The 20236-nt window shown below is 34.5% G+C and overlaps 1 protein-coding gene across 1 annotated transcript; it reads right to left on the bottom strand.

The window, feature by feature from the left end:
• Positions 1 to 757: 757 nt before the first annotated feature.
• On the bottom strand, positions 758 to 12299 carry LOC105158648 (Beta-glucosidase, GBA2 type family protein). Its single transcript, XM_011075467.3, has 18 exons — positions 11522 to 12299; positions 10323 to 10433; positions 10162 to 10218; positions 9921 to 9997; positions 9731 to 9830; positions 8860 to 8933; positions 8231 to 8331; positions 8044 to 8147; positions 6400 to 6453; positions 6249 to 6304; positions 6109 to 6147; positions 5648 to 5789; positions 5302 to 5486; positions 4781 to 4848; positions 4536 to 4608; positions 3985 to 4046; positions 1520 to 2813; positions 758 to 1279 (listed from the first exon to the last, which is right to left on the bottom strand). Exons 1-18 carry the CDS (start codon positions 11600 to 11602, stop codon positions 1030 to 1032), a joined length of 2928 nt encoding a protein of 975 aa, XP_011073769.1. The 5' UTR covers positions 11603 to 12299; the 3' UTR covers positions 758 to 1029.
• Positions 12300 to 20236: the final 7937 nt, after the last annotated feature.

The raw sequence follows: 20236 nt of genomic DNA, 5'->3' as shown, positions 1-20236 counted from the left end.
AAATATGAAGCACTTATTAATATGTGATTAATTTAATTTGATCAAACCTGATTCGAACAAAAATTATCTATAAATGCAAAAAACAGCCGGTTTTTGTGTCATTTTTTTTACACATAAATAATAAATAATTTCTTATATTTTAATAAATATTTCATAAATAAAGCTAATATATATATATATATACACTAACATCATATTAAAAACAAAACAAAATAAAAAAAAGGAAAATTAGTTAGTGTAGAATTTAAAGAGTTTGTATAAATTGATTATTTATCAATTGAAAGGCAATTTTAGTACATAAACAAAATCATCACTTTATGTCTATCGTACCAATTCTCTTTATAATATGAACAGATTATAATGTATTTATTCATAAATATTTATGATATATGATCCATACTTTTTAAAGTATACATTACTTCTCTGTAATTAAAAAAAAAAATACTACATATTTTTTGTTTATCAATCTTAATTATTATATATCCCACACAAATACATGTTACGAATCACGTGCAACGCACCGCTTTGCTCTCAAATCGTCAATAATAAAATCTTTAAGTCGAACTTCGCTTTGAACTACATCTCTGAAAATATTAATAAATTTTAAATTTTTTTAAAATGAAATCATTTGAAATTCTTCGTAGATCATCCAATCAAAATCTCTAATCCCATTTTCTCCCTACCTCACTCCCAACTGGGAAATGCTGCTTTTCACTCACAGAACCATGCAGGGACGACTCATCATGTCCACCCATGCTTTTCAAGCAGAACAAATTCCTTATCATTGAGAAGGCATCATGTACTGGGATACACCTTTACAAGGGGAAGAATGAATGAATTACAGTGGACGGGATCTATATAGACTGCACAAAATCCCTGTTAAATAACAACAAATATCCAGATATATTTTGAATTCCCATCACTGCCTTCTCGCGAAGACATACTTCCCGTCGAACTCTGAAGCTGCTTTGATCAGAATTAGAGTCCAAGGAAGCAAGTACATGTTTGTGGAGAGATTTACATGGAAAGTTAACAGGAACAGTGGAATACCGCATTGCCAAAGCACCTTGTTTTGCCTGCTACCGCCCTAACACCGCTTTCGTTATGAGAGGAAGGGGTTGCATGTGACCTGTCCATTGTATTGATCTTGGGGGGCTCGAGCATGGTTTTAGTCGTAGACAATGCCCACTGCATCGCCCATATGGAGAGCGGCCTCATGTATATGAGAGATCGGAAGTGCCCGTCAGTTGTCCAGCCTTCTGGAGTCTGAAATGAGTATCTACACAAACATAATGATCTTTAGTACGAAAACGCCCACGACAATTAATGAATAAAATGATGATGCTGAAAGAGGCATCATGATGTAGATATATACTTGGACAGGGTGCTATGTAATTTCAAAACCGATGGACCTTTCTGTATTATGTCTGGATGCAGATAACAGTGTAGTATCCAGTTGCAAAACCATGTTTTCTCCCAGTAACATTGAACAAAAAATGAAGCCCATAAAATGACTTACCCGTATCCCTCTTCTGACCAGCCGGCTATGAATATACCTTCTGCCGTGGCGAAAGCCTGCTCTTTCATTCCAGCATGAATCATTGTAGCAGCTGCAGCATACGTTACCCCAGTCCATATTTCACGAGACTGCATGCACGTCTCATCCACCTTACCATTAGGATGCATTCCGTTTACTGCGCCCATCCTACCTCCTCGAACCTTCATAACGTTAAAATCATAGATTTTCTGGAGCGCACTCCGGATCTTCTGATCATCGAAGAGATCAGGCAAGCCTGAAGCTGCAGTGTACCACTGTCCAGCAAGTTGATCAGCTTGGATGGATTTACTGTTATTGCTAGACCCACTGTCATAGTTAAAATATGAGCCGTTCCATAGTTTTTGCTCAAAAACAGCTTTGGCTTTAATAAACTTGCATCTGCATTTCTCCGCAAAGGCCTCGTCACCTAACTGGATGGCCATTGCCGCAGCAGCTTGCAGTGCAGCAAGCCATAAGGAACCACAGTAAGCACTCACACCGTGAACTGTCCAAGCGTCGTATGTTTGATCGGGGAACCCATCATTTTCAATAAGACCATCGCCATCCCTATCAAATTGTTCCATGTACTCAATTGCAGCACGAACAGAAGGCCATACATCTGCCCCGAAAGAAAAATCTCCTGTTGCAGCAAAGTCCCTATACACCTGAAGAACAAACTTCGGATTCAGATCCTTCCATCTACTTGTGTCGTGTATATTGTATGCATTCATTTCATGCCATGGATCATGTGTTCCAAGATCGTGAGGAATAGCTCCCTTAACCTTGCGAATTCCCCAGTTCCCCTCCGCTAAAAACTTCACTTTTCTTCTGTCCTCTGACAACACAGAATCCGCAAATTCACGCTGAATGCTGAGCTCGATTTTGGGAAACAGCTCAAGAAGGGCAAAAGACGCATAAAAATGCACATCGTACGTACACCACATTATATATTCGACACCTTCCAGATACAGAAACCTGCCTACATCGCCATCGTCGTTCATGGGTTCCGTCAACTTATTAGAGGGAGCTGAAAAGCAGTTCTCTCCACCACCATTCCCACAAGTGGTCGACTCTTCTTCATCTGAAGATCTTCTAGAAGCTATATCTCCACCTTCCACTGGATCAACATTTACAGAAGTATCAGAACCATTTACTGCAGCCTCTTTCACAACTGCAGTGGATCTGTGAACTATCCTTGCTTTGGTTTTTTTTGTTTTCTTACTGTTCGTGATTATAGACTTGATACCGCTTGAGTCCTCAGCTGGTATTTTCGAGTCTGTACACAAATATCAAGACAGCATACTAATAGTTAAAAGCTTAGCAACAGGACCAAAATACGCAAAACTGATTGGAAGTGATTGTATTTAAAGCACAAGGGGTAGCCGCAACTTTATTGTTCAAGATTCAGCAAAAAAGGAATAGCACAGAACAGTAAACTCATAAGTAGTTAAATCTGGCAAAAGGCACTAAAAGGCCCCAAATAAAATTCAGATACACCTACCTCAAACCTGCTAAAGTACGATTCAGTTAACTGGATTAGATTATCCATAACATTTGAATATTGACAGTTCTTTAGTTGGTCTCTAAGTTGGTAATAGTTATCAATTATATCTGTGTTCTATTCCACTTGCCATCTTTGACAGGATGATATTCCTCACAAGAAATTTCATATTATTTGTGCTGCATAGTTATGAGTTTTTACATTTACAACCAGCAAAAACTTCCTGAAAAGGTTAAACGTTACTTGACAGACCATCATTGCGAAGAGCAGTACTCTGACGACCCTAATTATCTCAAGCACCAAGCATGCTGTATATTTGCATTTCCATCACTCCATACAGTGTTCTTCCAACACAAAATATTTCTTTAACAGATTGCATGCATATAGGGGTGCTACTTTTTCCCAACACTGTGGTGCATAATATTTAATGAATATTTCGCTGATTGCCCAATTAATATTGAAAACTGTATAAAGATCTCCAGCTGCCATCACTTGATTCAACTTCTTTTAGACCATTTCCTCTTATACTTCAAGTTAGCTTTAAGCTCTTTAATCAAAGCTCTTATTCTAGTTTCTCAGAAGTATTTTACAACTCGAGGAGAAAAGACAGTTATACATTTTCAAAGAGAAAACAACAAAAGATACTTCTAGCTTAAATCCGCAAACAAATAACACCACAAAAAACAACAAACACCACAGACATGCAGCTCAAAGTGAATATAAGGCATAAAAAGCAAAATGAAGGAAGAAATCTTCCACATGGCAACAAAAGGCAAAGAAAGAAAAGCAGAGTAGATTCAGCCTCTGAAATAAAGGTGTCAAGGAAATTTTTTCTTGTAAATACATAGTGCAACTGCCAGTAAGGACTCAGACTGCTTTCTTGAGTGGAAAAAACAAAATTAGAAAAGGAAGAAAAAAGGAAAAGCAGTTCGGGATGGATTAGTACCAATCCAAACTGTTCCTCCAGCGACTAGAAAATAGAGCTCATTGAACAGGGTAAATTTGTACCTGTAAAGAATCATATAGTATTCAGATCAACTGCAAATCAAATCATAAGCAAGAATAAAATCTATGTAATGAGAACTTGTGAAAAAAACGAACTGTTTGTTTTCACCACAGAAAACAGAAGAGAAAAAGTTTCAAGACGGAGATGAAGATAGCTTATGTGAAGAGCGAAACAAAGGGGAATCTCACAATAGTCTGATAACTTTTGTACATTCCCCTACATGCCTGCTACCTAATAACAGTAGAACTTTTCTTTTTTCTTTTTTCCCTAGATTCTGGCAATAAATCATGTAAAAGAGGAAATTCCAGATACTAACAACTATCCACGTGAGCTCTCACACAATAATAAAAAACAATATAATGGGAGGATACAGCCTTATCCTGAGATCGGCAACAGTTTAGGAGAAACTTTACAAAAAGCTGATCCTTTTTAATGCCTGAAATTTTTATTCAAAGAACAATTCGTGATCGAATGACTGATACATTGCTTACCACTCAGGCAGTCGGTCGTCTTTGAGAATAGGGTTCTGCCATTTTTCAATCTCTTCCTCCCACAGCGGATAATCTGATACAGATCCAAACACATAAGAGGAATTGAAATGCAGCCAATTATTAAATACTAGGATTTCAATGACCTCCTGGTAAGGGATCAACATTTGAATTCTTAGTTACTCCTACCAATCAACCAAAGAAAGTTGACAGTATATGCAACAAGGAGCTCAAAGAAAACCACTCACTGGTAAGTGCGTCATGCACCAGGTCCTTAGCTGCTGTTTCCGAAGTGCCATAGAATTTTGTGTACCTCCTGGGCTCCAGATGGAAGAAATAACAAGTAAGAATATGCAAAAAACATGAAAGATTTTTCTCAACCAACATATTCAACCTCCCTAAACGAAGTAAAAAATTAAAGCAGAAGAACAAGAGGAGGTCATGATCCCCCCAGAAAAAAGTTAGGATAGTGTAATATCATGAGACACTACAGATGATGGAACCGAAAGCATAGATTTAGCTTTGTGTTCTGTTGGCAGAAGCGATTGCTTGACATAATATACTACTACACTGTCTTCTATTTCCTACGTCCCAGGATGGGAATCATCATGACTCCAGCATGCTTGACTAAATAAGAGAAATACCGAATAGCTCAACATAGTTAATACAGAACAGGACTGAGTAAAGCTTAGATGTAAAGAGCCACCACATTAAACACATGGCAAAACATCCAGATGTAAATAACAGAAAAATTGAGTTCATAAATTACCTTCGGTAGGCCTTCCCCTTGCAAAATTTAACTTTAGGAGACGACCAAGCAACAGCAAATGCAACAGTGCACTTTCCGTGCGGTTCAACCCATGTAGAAGCAGAAACTGCAGCACAATATGTCTCTCCAGGTGATGATGGCATGCTAGGTCCTTTCATGAAGTTCTCCCGATCGAAGTGCCCATCCTAAAAATTAAGATATGATTAGCTAATAGTACTAAAACTATGAAGAGAAATACAAAAATGATGAGCTGAAATTAAGTGATGTCCTGCATCTGCAGTATCAATCTCCAAAAAATTTTAAAGTTAAGTAGCATATGATGGATTAACAGAGTAGTGATCTTCACCTGCACCATTTTGCCCCACATATCTTTTGCAGTAACGCAACTTCCTTCATTCAGGCCAAAACAGGGCAAAACTGACACGCTTACATTCTGAGTTTCACATGCAGCAATTGCATAAGTCACAGGAGGGTTATCTTTCGCTGTCCTGTAAGCACTCAATGTTATTAAAAAAGAACAGTAATAGAGTTGGTCGTTAAGTAAGCGAAATTACACATTACCATGTACATAATTCATATGCTCATATCATAACTGTGCAACTGACCACTTTAGTTTAGTATTTCAACTTGTTGAGAATTCAAAAGATAAGGTGAGCTGTTCTGGACTAAGATTACAAAATTTTCTTTCACGAGGTAAAAACAGTGCCAATAACTAAACTTAAATTTGCCTAGTCCAACACTCCGGCAACTCAAAGAAAATATGCAAATACCATCATATTTAACTATAAAGAATGATTGATGACTTGCTTGTGATGTAGCAGCACGCCTGAAACTCCATCTTCACCACTGTAAAGAAAAGTTGAAATAAGAGCAAAAGGACACCAATGTCAAGATCCAACCAAAACATGATGCACGAATTACCAAACATCAGTTCGTGAGATACTCACATGAATGGCTCGTTGACATGATCTCCTGATAGATGCGAGATACCTCCAATAGAATTCTGCATTGAAAGAAAGTGTAATGACTGACTACATGCACTTATAGTTGCATTGATTTTGCAAGACTCGCTATTCTATCAGCAGAAGAAAAACTCACCGCCCAAGTGAAAAGAAGGCTGACCTTTGCCCTTTCCTTTCCAGTATTAACCAACTACAGAAGACAAATAATGGCATATGAGTAAACGGCAACCATATTCCTCAGTAGTTATTAAGCAGTTAAATAAACAGTGAATCTTTTGTCAACAGAACCACGAAGGTTAACTAAGAAAAGGCATAGCTTAAAAACAGACATATCTCCAAACAATCATGACCACTGGAATTCAGGACAAACTAGATGTGATCTTTGTCCTTGGATTAAAAGTAACCGCAGCAACTAAACAAAAATAATTGAATGAAGAAACAAAGATTCCATTTTTATAAAACATGTAATCTCAGAGAAAATTTCCACTTATGGTTTTCTAAAAATCAGTTTGCTAGTAGCTATCTGAATTCTACAGGTAAATTGTTTGACGATGTAAAATGTGAGCTTTTCTATTTGGATGTGCTCTCCCACAACATAAACCCGAGATAAGCAACTCAACTACAGAATAATAAACATGATCGGACGTCATATTTGCCTAATTCCATGCTTATTAACACATTGGATCTTATTTTATTCCCCGGACAGACATATCAAGGGCCACTTCCAATCTGAACAAAAAAGAAGCAAATACTTCTAATTCACCTACGTGAAATTTGGCACTCTACCCTAGATAAATGTTAACACGGCATTTTTATATCTATCTTTTAACTGGTGAACTTGCAGCCTTTTTGTCTATCCCACTTAAATCAACATAACTTTTGATTAGGAAACAGCAAGTGTCTAGCACTGTGATTCGCATGGTATGTTTTGTCACATTGCGACGTGGATTTTGACTTCAAGCTGTCCCACCAAGTAAAGTATTACTTATCAACAGCTCAATGTTGCATTTCTAGATGAAGTTGGACGAATCAGGGGACTGCATCTATTACAGCTACTCACGAAGTCGTTAGTTAACGGATTACTAAAAGTTTCACTGATCATCTCTTCACATTTCTAGTATACACAAGGACCTTCCCTCCTATATGGGGTAGTGAAAGCCATAAGATGAGTCAAAAGCCTATGTCACTGCATTGCCGGAGGTCACAGTGCATGCTATGTCATAATTATCTTCTATATTTTTTCTAGTTAGCAACACCAAACTGAATGAACTGTTACAAAAAAAGGAGAGCCTCCAGTCAGCAACAGTATTATCAGTAAGTTAACACAGTAAGCAATAAATACAGCAAAAGATAGCACTGGTTAGTTCATGGAAAAGAATGCATGGCTCTTATAACAGGTATAGAAGACAAGGGAGTTTCGAATATGTGTTTCTTGAATCTAGAAAAGACTTAAGGACCTTTTTCTGGAGTATAAAATCCTTTAGTTTTTGCGGGAAAGGAGAAAAATAATGCTTTTGTGAAAAGAAGAAATGTGCATTCCGACAGTTTTAGTTGTAAGGAATATTTAGCTGGAAACTACAATTTTTGCCAAATAAGTAAGAGGATAACACATATAATATCTTTGGTTGTAAACTAGAAGCACCACGAAGATTTTAGTGAAAATTTATCATTCCTAAAGAAACAGTTAGGTGACTGTAGTTTGAATCTGAAGAAGTAAAAACAAAGAAAGAAAGACATGAACGGAAAAGAAGATTATACATAGAAAGCCAAATCTACTCACAGTGTAAACAAATACAGATGTAGGAAGACTGCTCTCCCGATAATTATGCGGTATAAATGGTGATATCTGGCGACAAGAAATTTTCAGTTCTGGGTCTGGTTCACCTGAAGGAACAAAAATATTGGATGAAGGGCATGGTCCATTTGAAAGAGCTTACATGAAGAGAACACTTGCAGTAGGAAGTTACCATCATATATAGTCCAAGCCCTTGGAAATAGTGCATGATACGTGGAATGTTGACCAGTCAAATTCCATCCCCATGACGATATACCTTGATCACTAGACTTCCTGTCAGAAAAACATGCCAATTAAAAATTGGCTATAACTGCTCAACTCGATAATTTGTTACAACTGAAACTCCACAATCAAACATAGCTTAGATTATTTGTTACATAAGTGGAAAATATGTAGCTGAATAAATGAAACATGTTAATCACAAAATATATTTTTTATTGTCTTCTCCATTTGATATCTTATTTCTCTCGGGTTGTTGAGAGGAGAGGAGCTATTTAGAAAAATGGACAAAGAATGAGGGTATGGATCTAAATAATGTGAACTAAGCTTCTCTTTCTAATCACAAAAGCTTTATGTCTGGAAGAGAGGGGAGAGTCTCAGGAAGTGGTGGGATTCAAAGTGAGAGGCAGTCCGACTAATCAATGTTCATTAGCCTGCTATTAAGCTAAAGGTGCATACCCCCAAAGAATATGCGACCATGGAGCAATAAAGCATTCCGAATCCAACAGGTGTAAAACCATGTTATAGAAGTAAATGAAATGGTGGAAATTCTAGCCAGAAATGAACTGCTTAGATCCATACCCTAAACCTTCATGCTGGCCAGGTGCCAGAACAGATGCATACTTCTTGTTCCCTCCATCTCGAGATATGAAAATCTGCAGATATTAAACATAATTAGGCAGTTGTTTCTAATAATTGCGCAAAATTATACTGAAAACTGGTTATTTGTTTTTCATCTTGAGGGGTGACGGATCAGAGGTGATTTACTCCACTGTGTTACCAGAAAATGCTCAGAATTAGTACATCAGATAAGCTAAAACAAAAGGTCGAATGATATTACACAGTGAATCTTCCCAAAACTTATTTATATATTCATCTCAACTAGAAAAGAAGTTAATGAATAACTCAATGGGATTTCTAGAACAAAGTTAATCATCAGGCTCATTGTGTAGCCAGCAGTAGTCGTGCATCAGAAATCACTGTTGGAAAATTAAAATGCAAACTTTTTGTGGGATTTCTCAATTTTGAAGACGAATTAATTAGCTCCTAAATGTACTTCACCAAGACAGCACCGTTTACCATCCGAGAAAATTCGTATTTTGACGCAAATATTTAGATGTCAATCCAATTTTGCATAGAATCTCACTAAACAGCAAATTACTTTTAGCAAGTAGCTAAGATGTACAATAAAGAAATGTTCAATAACGTTGACATCCTTGGAAGAGTAAAAACCTCTCAATAAGGAGTAAGATATTGGCATAAATTCCGCATTCTGCCAGTCTATCTCAAAAGACAAATGGCTTCTGATGATGAAAATGGAGCATTAAATTTTGGACAGTTCATATCATCAATATTTACATAAAAATCCACCATTTTGATTATCAGATAAGAAAAATCAGGCAGCTGAAGATGGAACTGAAAATAAATGATATGTCCAAGAGAAGGGCTTTACAGAGAATTGGTTGACCATCACAGGAGAAGTCTCGCATGTACCAGGAAGTATTTGGAAATGCCGGAACTCCCCTCTGAAACCTCTCGATATGCTACCACTTCTGTAGGTTTACATAGGTTTAACAAGTCATTAAGGTTTCACGAAAAAGAGGTGGAGACAAGAGAATTTCAGCTTAGTGACGACTGCTTACCCCATCCCACCCAACGGAACTCCTTGTGATGCAGATGGTTTGCAACTTTCCCGAGTAAAAGGATCTATTGGTGCTTTCTGTGCAAAAGAGCAAATAAAGTCAGACAAAAGAACTGCTTAAAATCCCACAACTGAAACAATATTGTGTGATTGGTTTTCCCTTTAAATCAAGAAGAGGTAGGTCTATTCTTAAAGGATAGAGGAAAGGAAAAAGATGTTCCAAAAAGAGAAGGGCACTTTACTCTGCCATGAGATGCCTCTTCCCGTATGTAATGCCACAGGCGTATTCCGAGTCGAACCTATAAATAACCACCATTGTGTCAAAATTTAATCCAAGAATTGGGAAGACAACACATCAGGCGTTAAAAGATCAGCAGGAATCCTGAGAGATAGTGTTGATTACCATTTTTATGGCTTCTGTGAACGTAACACTGAATTCTTTAAGAATACTAGCATGGGAATTTAATTTCCTTCTCCATGCTTGTTCAGGGGGGGCCTCACTGTCAAAATCAAACTGTTGCCACAAAGCAGAGATGATTAAAATAGGCACATATAATCCATAACAACTACAGTCAGAAGCAAATGGAAAAACAGGTGAATAAAGATCAAATGTTGGTAAAGGAATAGCAGCAATGATTATAAACGAAACATGAAAAAGAATTTCCAGGATTCCCTTGGTTAGGATCTCCATTGGACACATATTTGAAGCTAACAATGCAGCTTGGACATCTGTGGTTCGGGGTACAATGGAAAACTAATGCATCACAATTATAATCTGCAAAGAGACAGCTAAAAGAAGGAAGAGAAATATAACCCATGGTCGTATATATTACCAAAGAGAAAGGCCCTAGTCCATGTACAATTTTTAATTTCTAGATTAGTCATTTTTTCTTTTCTTCATCCCGAAAGATCAACTACCACCAGCAAAAGTAATGATTTGGACTTACTGGGAGAGGTTTTCAGGAATATATCACCAAAATCTGGTTAATTGCCAGCCTATTATGCAGAATTTCCACCTCCAATGGCAAGAAAAGAACAAATGCTGAAAACCGCATAGAACCCGACTGTTCTTCATGATGGATATGCATCCTATCAGAATGTCCTAAAACTACTTTCAAGAGGAAAACCATGACGAAACCTTACATAAATCCCATGAAAGAAAAGGTAAAAAAGGAGTAAACAATGATCAGATTGCTTAAGTTCTTTGTTTCTAGAATGGTAACAAATAACAATGAAGACCAGCTGCAGTCACATGCTCTCCTTTCTAACTTTGTTTCTATTCTTCCATTATATATTCTTTGCTCCTCTTGCCTCTCCGAATTTCATGTGAAAGCATAAAAGTGTACAAAAATCTTTGGTGATTAAATTTTCAAACCCACAACAAATGAAGTATCAAATTGTTCAATCCAGCTAATGATAAACTGATGATTATAAAAAAATGATAAAAACACACCAAATATAAAGAACACAGAATTTACACGCCATTGATCAAAGTATCTTCATTCTTCAATGCAGCGAAAACCGAAATACAAAATCAAAATTCACAGAAAGAAAGAAAAGTTTTAGCTAAAGAAAAGGAATCGGAGAGTGAGAAGAGCTCACCAACTGCAAAGTTGCTCGATTTATATACTCTTCTGGCGGCCATGAATTCCTTCTACTATGAAACAAATTTCCGCTGACCATTTTCACCCTTCCTATCTCTACTGTTGTATGCAAAACTCCTCAAGCACTCAAGATTGAATTTTTATCAAAAGAGCTCATAAACCCAATGACCCAAAACTCTCAGAGTTGCTATATCTATAAAAGAAAATCACCCGCAGTGAAAGAAAATCAAAACCCAAAACTTAGCTTCAAATCCTCCCAAAACCAAATCTTAAAAGCTAACCCACTTCTGGATTCCCTCTAAACGCTACTACAGAAAATCTTGAAACTTTTTCCAAAAATTTCCAACCCTTGAATGTTAAAACCTCAAATAAAAGGTAAGAGAAGCAGAAATATCAGGGGTGATAAATAGGTAAGTCGGGATCGAAAATCTTGGGATTTAGATTTTGCTTAGAAAAGACTAAAAATAAGATTGGTCTCAACTTTCAGTGATTTTACAGTGGGTTTGAGGGGAAATTATAATTTCTCTTTTTCTTTATTTACTGGGCTTTTGTTGAGAGAAGAGAGGATCCACCACCTGGAAACATGGAGCTCTGCGGAAACGCCAGGTGGTGATAACAAAACAATGACTACACTCACACCCTCCAAGTCCACACCTTTCTCTCACTGTATCTAATTGTCTACATATATACGTATATATATTTACGGAAGGAATTCTAGAGAGAGATGAAAACTCAAAAAGAAAAAAGAAAATTGAAAGAATTACGGATGCAAAAAGTTGACCAGTAGCAGTTGCATGATTGCATCAGTCATCCATTATGATTTGAAAATGTTGAAAAAGGAGCCGAGTTGTTGCCTTTCCTTTCCGCCCTTTCACCTTTGGTTGGCGCAACCAATTCTACGACTGTGATTTGAAGCTGCCCTTTCAACGGTTTTCTATCAAACTCATGCATTCTATATCTATATATTATACTTATATATTTGTTTGATCATAATTTGTAATTTTAATTTAAAAAAATATATTAATCATTTATTGATGTAATACCAATATAACAAAAAATACAAGTAACACTCATGTAATATTGCAAATGAGTAAATTGCTCCTTATAGCAAAAAAAAATAAGTAATTTACCTTTGTGTGTTTCTTAAAAAAAATACAACAATTTACCTCCCTATTTTGTTTAAGATACAAAAATTGACCTCCTTAAACAAGAAGGTAAATTGCTTATTTTAAAAAATGCATGAGAAAAATTGTTATTTTTTTTTTCCATAAAAGGGTAATTTGCTCGTTTACAAAGGTAAATCGCATTAAATTTTACCAATATATGACACAAAAATGTAATGAAAAGATCTATACAACTACATATTGATTTAATAAAATTATGATGAGAAAAAGAAATGACAATGTTGAAAAAGGTTTTAAGATTATTTCTTATTATCTTATTGCCTATCTTAATTTTTTAGAGCCATCAATCTTTAACCTATTTTAAATTCTAAAAACACATGTGATGGTAATATATAGTTATAATTCTATTTTTTGTTTTTTCTAAGGTATCCAAACATTTTTTTTAGCAAGTCTTACATAATTGACTCTTGATTTAGAGCTTTCTTTGAATAATTTATAAAAAATAAGTTGGGGTTTGCCTAACCATTGTTTAGGTACAGATAGAGAAAAAATAATAATAATTGATGATGATTTCTTTAACTTGTTGTTGTAAGATTAGTTAAGTGTTACCTCAACTCTAAACTACCTAGGAATTATTTTTTCAGTTTTTGGGTGGTGTGATTATTAGATAAATTTCAAATTGAAGAAATAAAAAAAAAAAAAAACTAATCTATTTCAAGTAAAGTTTTTGCATATTGTTGAGTTAATTTCAATAATATAGGTGTGATTATAGTATGCCATGAATCATTCATAATAATAGATTTATTTAATAAGTCTCTCAATTTGTAGTAATGGTTTTAGTTAAGATACTCAATCTTTTTTTATTATATTCTTTTTTTTCCCTTAATTTTATATATAATTGAATTTTTAACGGGGATCTACTTTCAAAGATTGTGAGTTCGAGTCCCATAAATAAGAGTGTATGTTTATCGTTATAGAAGGTTTTTTTTTTTTTGGGTTTCGTTTCAATGTATTTGTTGATTTTAAATTCCGATATATTAAACTAGTTTTTGAATTTGAATGTTGAATAATGTAATGAATAACATACTATTTCCCCATCTAAGAGTAAGAAATAATATAAGACCATCAAATTTCCCCAAGTCGCGCGCTTGCACCAATCACGACTTTATCAAATTCAATCTTTTTTTTAAAAAGTATTTAACAACTTCACGACAGACAACAAGAGTTAAGGTCAAGGATTATTAAGATGTGGAGGGCAAGAGAGATTGAGCTCAAGATAAGGAAATCACATTCTTGAAAATGAACACTGATTTTCGTAGCATAAAATTTGCAATAATCTTTCTTCAATACCATCATTCCACTACTACATCATATTCATACGCATTACTACCCATTTATCACCACTTTCTATTACATAATTGTCCACCAATTCATATTAAAATGGTAGATGATTTCTACACCTATAAAAGGGGGCATCATTCTACTTGTTTTGAGACACATATACTACATGCAATCTTTCTATGAGAGAGAGAGAGAGTTATAATAATTGTTGGAAGGTATTCTTTTTCTATGGAGTTTTGGACTACTACTTGTTCAGAGTGAATTAGAATTGTACGACGTTGTCGGGCTGTTGTATCTTGGAGAGGACAAGTCAAGAGCGATATTGTTGGACCAGTGAGAATTCTACTACAATGGGCTTGAATCTCCTTAAAGAGTGAGATATCCACGCCTTAACCTAATTTTTTTATTTTTATTTTTTTAACTGTAAATTGTTATTTCTACAACATGATCAATTCAAGGATTTATGTAATGAAAGAGGGATATTAAGACAACTAACTATTCCTCATACACCTCAACAAAATGGTGTTGCTAAAAGGAGGAATAGGAAATTGTTGGATATGACGAGGTCCATAATGGTGCACGCTAATTTTAAGGTAGTATTTTGGTTTTGCCTTTTTTTTTTTAAAATTTTTACTATTTTCAATTATTCTTTTCGTCGGAGTTCACCCTTCCTACAAGAAAAATGCATGTGCATATTAGCTGATTGTTGTTATCATTTTTGTCATTTAACTTTCTAGAAGAGCATTTCAATCCTACATTTTTTTTTTTAATTTTCACGAATTTTGTCATTTTTTTCCACCAGAGTTCATTCTTCTTATTAGTGGAAGTGAACTCCAACGAAAAAAAAGACTGAAATTACAAAATTTTTTAAAAAATATAAGACAAAAATACTATCCTAAAAAATAAAATAATAAAAATATTAAATAACCTAAATTATAGGATCAAAAATACATTTAGCCCATGAATTTTAATTATGGCCTGGGTACACGAAACCACCAAGTCATTTGGAAGTCTTGATCATATAGCAACTTGAAAGGTCAAATCCCTAGGCTAGCAATAAATTAGGCTTTAACTGTTTAAGTCATGCATAACGAATTTGAATGCAATACATTTCAATATTGACCATTAAATATCAATTATATTCTCTATCATCAACTTTAATGCGAATGCAATTAGATTAATCATGTCCTAATCACTAATTAGAAGTCAATTAGAAGGTAAAAAGAAATTATATGTTCCAAACGTTTTTTTGTTATTTATCTATTGTGAAAAAACTAAGAAACATCTTGTGATTTTAAAAATGTTCGAAAAACCTCATGTGAAAATTAAGTATCAATTACACCTCCTGTGAAAAAAATTAAAGTTCAAAAAACCCCTTGAATCCAAGGTTGGCAGCCACACGCGTTGACGGCGAAGATTGGTCAAGTAACTTTTTTAATATTTTTGCCATTCTTTCAAATCTAATAATATAATATTATATAATATATATTATATGATATATATGATTATATTAATATTTTAAATTAAATTAGTTAAAAATTAATTTATTTTTCTTTTAAAAAAGGCAGCCACTGTAGAGAAGGGCACGACCGTGCCCTCCTCACCCCTGGGTGACGGTGGGGAGCGGAGGGCGAGAACTAGGGCAGGTCGATGCCTGGCAGGTGACAGGCGGGTTGGTGACGGGGAAGCTAGTCGTGAGGTGGGGTGGGGTGGAGGGATTTGATTATTATTTCTTTAAGTAATAATAACTTTTATAAATTGTAATAATTTTATTTTTTATAAATTATAATAATACATATAATATATTTTATCCAACATGTGATCCAACTCATTTTCTAAAGCCACATAGGACTAAAAATTCTCAAAAAAAATATTCGGCCAAAAATTAAAATTTCGGCCTTTGAAGGAGCAAATTTCCTTGATTTTAAAACTTAATGGTTTATAAAAAATAGACTAATTATCGAACTAAAATTAATATTGAGCATATTTAACTAAAAAATATAATTTTTTCTATATAAATAATTTTCTTGGTATATTTTAATAGATATATTTTTTCTATATAAAATTTTTTCTAAATAATTTTTATATATTATAGGTATATTTTGATAGGCTTGGGTTTTGATGAACCTTCACATCCATCAACAAACAAATCAATTCAAGGGAGTGTTTTGAAGAGCTCTACGAGATAACGTATTTGCTTTTGATTTGAAAAATGTTATTTTAAAGCGAGTGTTCACTAATTAGTATATTAATGAAAATAAGGCGAAATCGATTTACTGTCGATGTGGGAATATTCCTAATATATCAGTAGAGACCTTCAATCACTCCAACAACCTTTATCTTATAACATCACAGTTCTAAGGCTTTGGGAGACTTCCGAAGCCAAACCTCTTTGGGCAAAAACTCAAAGTACCTTGGTAACCAACTTAAGTAGCAAGGCATCTTGAGAACCTTTGTACACGGTGAAAAGAACATCAATCCCGTACAGGTGGTGCTGCAGCCATTTTTTAATAATATCGTAGTCCTGTTCCCAAGACCATTTCCTGTCATTATCTTGAGGATATGTGTGGCACCCTACGTACTGCTGGATCATGGTATTGATCGAAGGTGCACATGAGATCGTACAATCCAATTAGCATCTATATATACTGGTTCTCCAGCATTAAGTCCAACTCTTATGCTCTTTTTTTAGAGTTATTGAATCCTCACTGACTTGAGAGTTAGAGAGTCATTGCCGAGATCCCTTCCAGGTTAGCTCCAATGCAGTGTTTTTTTTTTTTTTTTTTTTGTAGGATTTATACTACACCCAAAAGGATATTGGAGCATTTAGAGTGGTAAAGATCTTAAACACTCGCTATATGTCATCCAGATATCTTGTGGGTACAACAAGCCAAAAACAATAAGCAACTCCTTTCAACTTTTATAACTTAGTAGTAAAATTGTGAGTATTAAACTATTTCTCTGAACATTCAAACTTTAACTTTATTTTAGTTTTAACTTTTGCTTTCAAACACCCCCAATTTTTATTACTGCTTAACTTACAACCTTTTTAACATCTTATTCCCATCACAAAAGCAAAAGTTAGTCCAAACACCCTTCAAGTTTTGTTTTCTTTTTTTTTAGTTTCCTTTAGTTCTCTAAACTTAAAAAAAATATTTTTTTATGCCTATTTTGATAAGTGTCGAATTCTCCAGGCATAGAGTGGAGAGGGGGCTAGGAGCTGAATGCTCCCCATAAAAAAAGGTTGCCCAAATAAACCTAAGCGGTCGAGAAAGAAGAAAGGAATACAAATGCCTCCATGAGGCTTAGTTCAGGAGAGCGCCCAAAATGCTCCTAGGAAGCTTAATCTAAGTAGAGCACTCAGAGAGTCTGACAGGTGCCCTAAAATATAAATTGGCTAAAAGAAGTTAATCGGCTTAAATTCAAAAGGACCCCGATCCAAGATGGCCTCATAGCCTACAAGAAATTTTAGGGACTTGAAATCCTCCAGCCAAAGTTAAAGCTCATCTTACATGGCATCCACGGATGACCTAGATGGTATGTACGTAGGATTTTTGAAGACACACCTTACACAATTAGATGAGGAGTAGCAACCTTCTAGGGATACATGGTGCCAACAGAGAAAAATAATCTATAAACCCTAAAAAATTGTCCCCCACTGGGAGAAGGTGTCTCCTCAACCACTTCTTGAAAATGCAGAAAGACATCCATATACCTAGAAAATAACTTCATCCGTAACAAACTCCAACTGCCCCCTAAAAATCGTAGGTCTCCAATCACCAAGAGATAGCCCTCCATCGAATCTGGAGGGGAGGGAAGGTCCTCCAACTGACACTAACCTCCACCGAATCTGAGAGGAATTCAGTATCATTTAACAATTTCGCGATCATGCCCCCCAAATTCATGATCTTCTCCAACCAATTTAGGATTACCTACAAATAAAGAGCTCTCCCAGCGGAAGAAGACATATATTTACACTTTGAGCCTACACGCTACGACTTTCACCTTCATGCTACGACTTTAGCTGAAATTTTTTTTTTGTTTTGCATACTTAAACATTTCCTTTATATCAACCGTTCATTTGTACATACAAACTCAAAACTAACACTCTGAACACAGTCATTTCACATTTTTTCTAACACTTATTTACTTTTCACTCCAAATGGACCCAATCAACACAGTTTTATACTCGCATCAATACCGATTCAATCAACACATTGATGTTGATCAATAAATTTATATAACTAAAAAAATATAATAAATCACAATACACTTTATGTAAAACATAAAATGAGAAAATGGTTACATATTCAGTATGACTTGTGCAAATAATACTGAACTCATTCATAAAATTTTAACCCAGCCATTAAATTAAAATACTATGACAAGCATAAATAAAGTCCTAAGCACAAAAGAGAACAATCATTTTGCATGATTGAGCCAATCATACTCTATTATTCACCATCCACACACGTGTCATATTTGCATTGGAAGCTTGCTGGGTAAAATGATTCAGCCTTCCAATATCAGAAAAGTTGAAAGCGACTACATAAAAATAAATATTTTTTTAAAATTAAATATTTTTTTAGTAGATAAATATTTTACGTAAAATAAGATTATCACTTTTAATATATAACAAAGCAGTACTTATGAGCTTTTAATATATTTTGATTACTATTTGATATTTTTTCCACGTACAATATATTGAAAATGTGTATTTATATGAGAATTACTTTTAAATAATTATGACATTTTATTAAGATGGATCCATATTTTAGTCACACCACTCTTAGGAGTGGAAAGCCAAAGATGGGAGAATTTAATGCTTATCACATTGATTCTACTTTATTTCTCTCTTTTAATTCTTAAATCTTAAGTATCTTAATCTACAAGACATAATTGACTCCAATCTCTATATGAAATAAAGACTAATCCTCAAAAGGTCTTGATAATTCTATATAGCATTAAAATTAGGGTGAAGTACACTTTTTTTGTTCTGAAATTTAACGTAATTACACATAAATTCTTTGTAATTTGAAAAAATATATTTAGTATTCTTGATTCTCTTGAATACTTATTTCCATATAATAAATAGGTCCTTTCGTTAGTCAAAATTCACTAAATTCATTGATGTTAACAAAAAAAAGTTTGAAATCAATACTTACTCCAGATTGACTTATTGCAAGTCAAATAAATCTTTTTGTAGCTAAAATACCTTTATAACTGTAAAGATGTACCTTCTTACATGCATTAAGTATGAAGATACATATGGGTAATTTGATTATAAAAAGATTTATTTGACCTGCAATAACTCAATAATAAGTCAATGAGGAGTAAATATGAACTTTTATCTGATTTTTTTAAATTAATATCATCAAATTTGGTGAATTCTAACTAACGGAGAGACTTATTTATTAGACCGAAGCAAATTTCAAAATACTAAATGTAATTTTCTAAACCACAGGAGGCCTACGTATAATTACACCAAAATCTAAAGGGAGGAGAATGTAATTATTCCTTAAAACTAAGCATTCAACAAAATCTTATATGTTGATTCTTTTCTTAGTTTTTAATAATGTTGTATGTGCGCGTGTATATATATATATATATATATATATTTGTACATGTACTAGCTTTACATTTTGGTGTCTAATTATGGTATTGATTTGTGCTCAATTTAGAAAAGTTCACTTAAAAGTCTACATCAGATATACAATGCTCCAAATGTAATGAGGTAAGTTAAAAGTTTGGTAACTTATTATGCCACGCTAAAAATATGCGATAACAATATTGAGAAGGCCTCAGCTATAATAATTTGATGTTAAATCAATAAAGTTTTAGAAGAGCAAAGCCAGATTAGCATATTCTGCAGTAGTGAGGGTCTGTATTTATAAATATATTGAGTTGTACGTCATCACACGAACTTTCTGATCAAAAATTGATTGCACGGTCACCATGAGCCCATACATACCCAATTTCAAGTAGGGCTGGGGTCAGTCAGTACAAGCTCGAATAAAAGAAGCGCGAATTCTTGGATTATTATGAAACTATTGAAAGAGTTCAGGCGATTTTTGTAAATTCTTAATACCGTTATCTAGCCCCACATCATGTATGGTTAAAAAAACTATCGGACAAATGCGCCTTTATTATTATAAGCCAATTGTAATAACTTGTGGAGTATATTTAAATAGAAGCAAGCTTCAAATAAAGAGATGATGTGTTGTTTTTACTAAAGTGCATGTCATTTT

The sequence above is a fragment of the Sesamum indicum genome, linkage group LG3 (genome assembly GCF_026168435.1).
Source record: "Sesamum indicum cultivar Baizhima isolate 11 linkage group LG3, ASM2616843v1, whole genome shotgun sequence".
Taxonomy (NCBI): domain Eukaryota; kingdom Viridiplantae; phylum Streptophyta; class Magnoliopsida; order Lamiales; family Pedaliaceae; genus Sesamum; species Sesamum indicum.
The sequence above is the reverse complement of the archived record's forward strand: the minus strand, read 5'-3'. Positions and strand labels throughout refer to the sequence as shown.

What these genes read in the sequence shown, in the direction of transcription:
- LOC105158648 (XM_011075467.3), bottom strand. Translation starts at nt 11,602, where the DNA reads ATGGTCAGCGGAAATTTGTTTCATAGTAGAAGGAATTCATGGCCGCCA. An exon ending in GCCTTCTTTTCACTTGGGCG is followed by an intron (nt 6,305 to 6,399) that starts GTGAGTTTTTCT and finishes CTTTCAATGCAG; the next exon opens with AATTCTATTGGAGGTATCTC. An exon ending in TGGAGGAACAGTTTGGATTG is followed by an intron (nt 2,814 to 3,984) that starts GTACTAATCCAT and finishes ATTTGTGTACAG; the next exon opens with ACTCGAAAATACCAGCTGAG.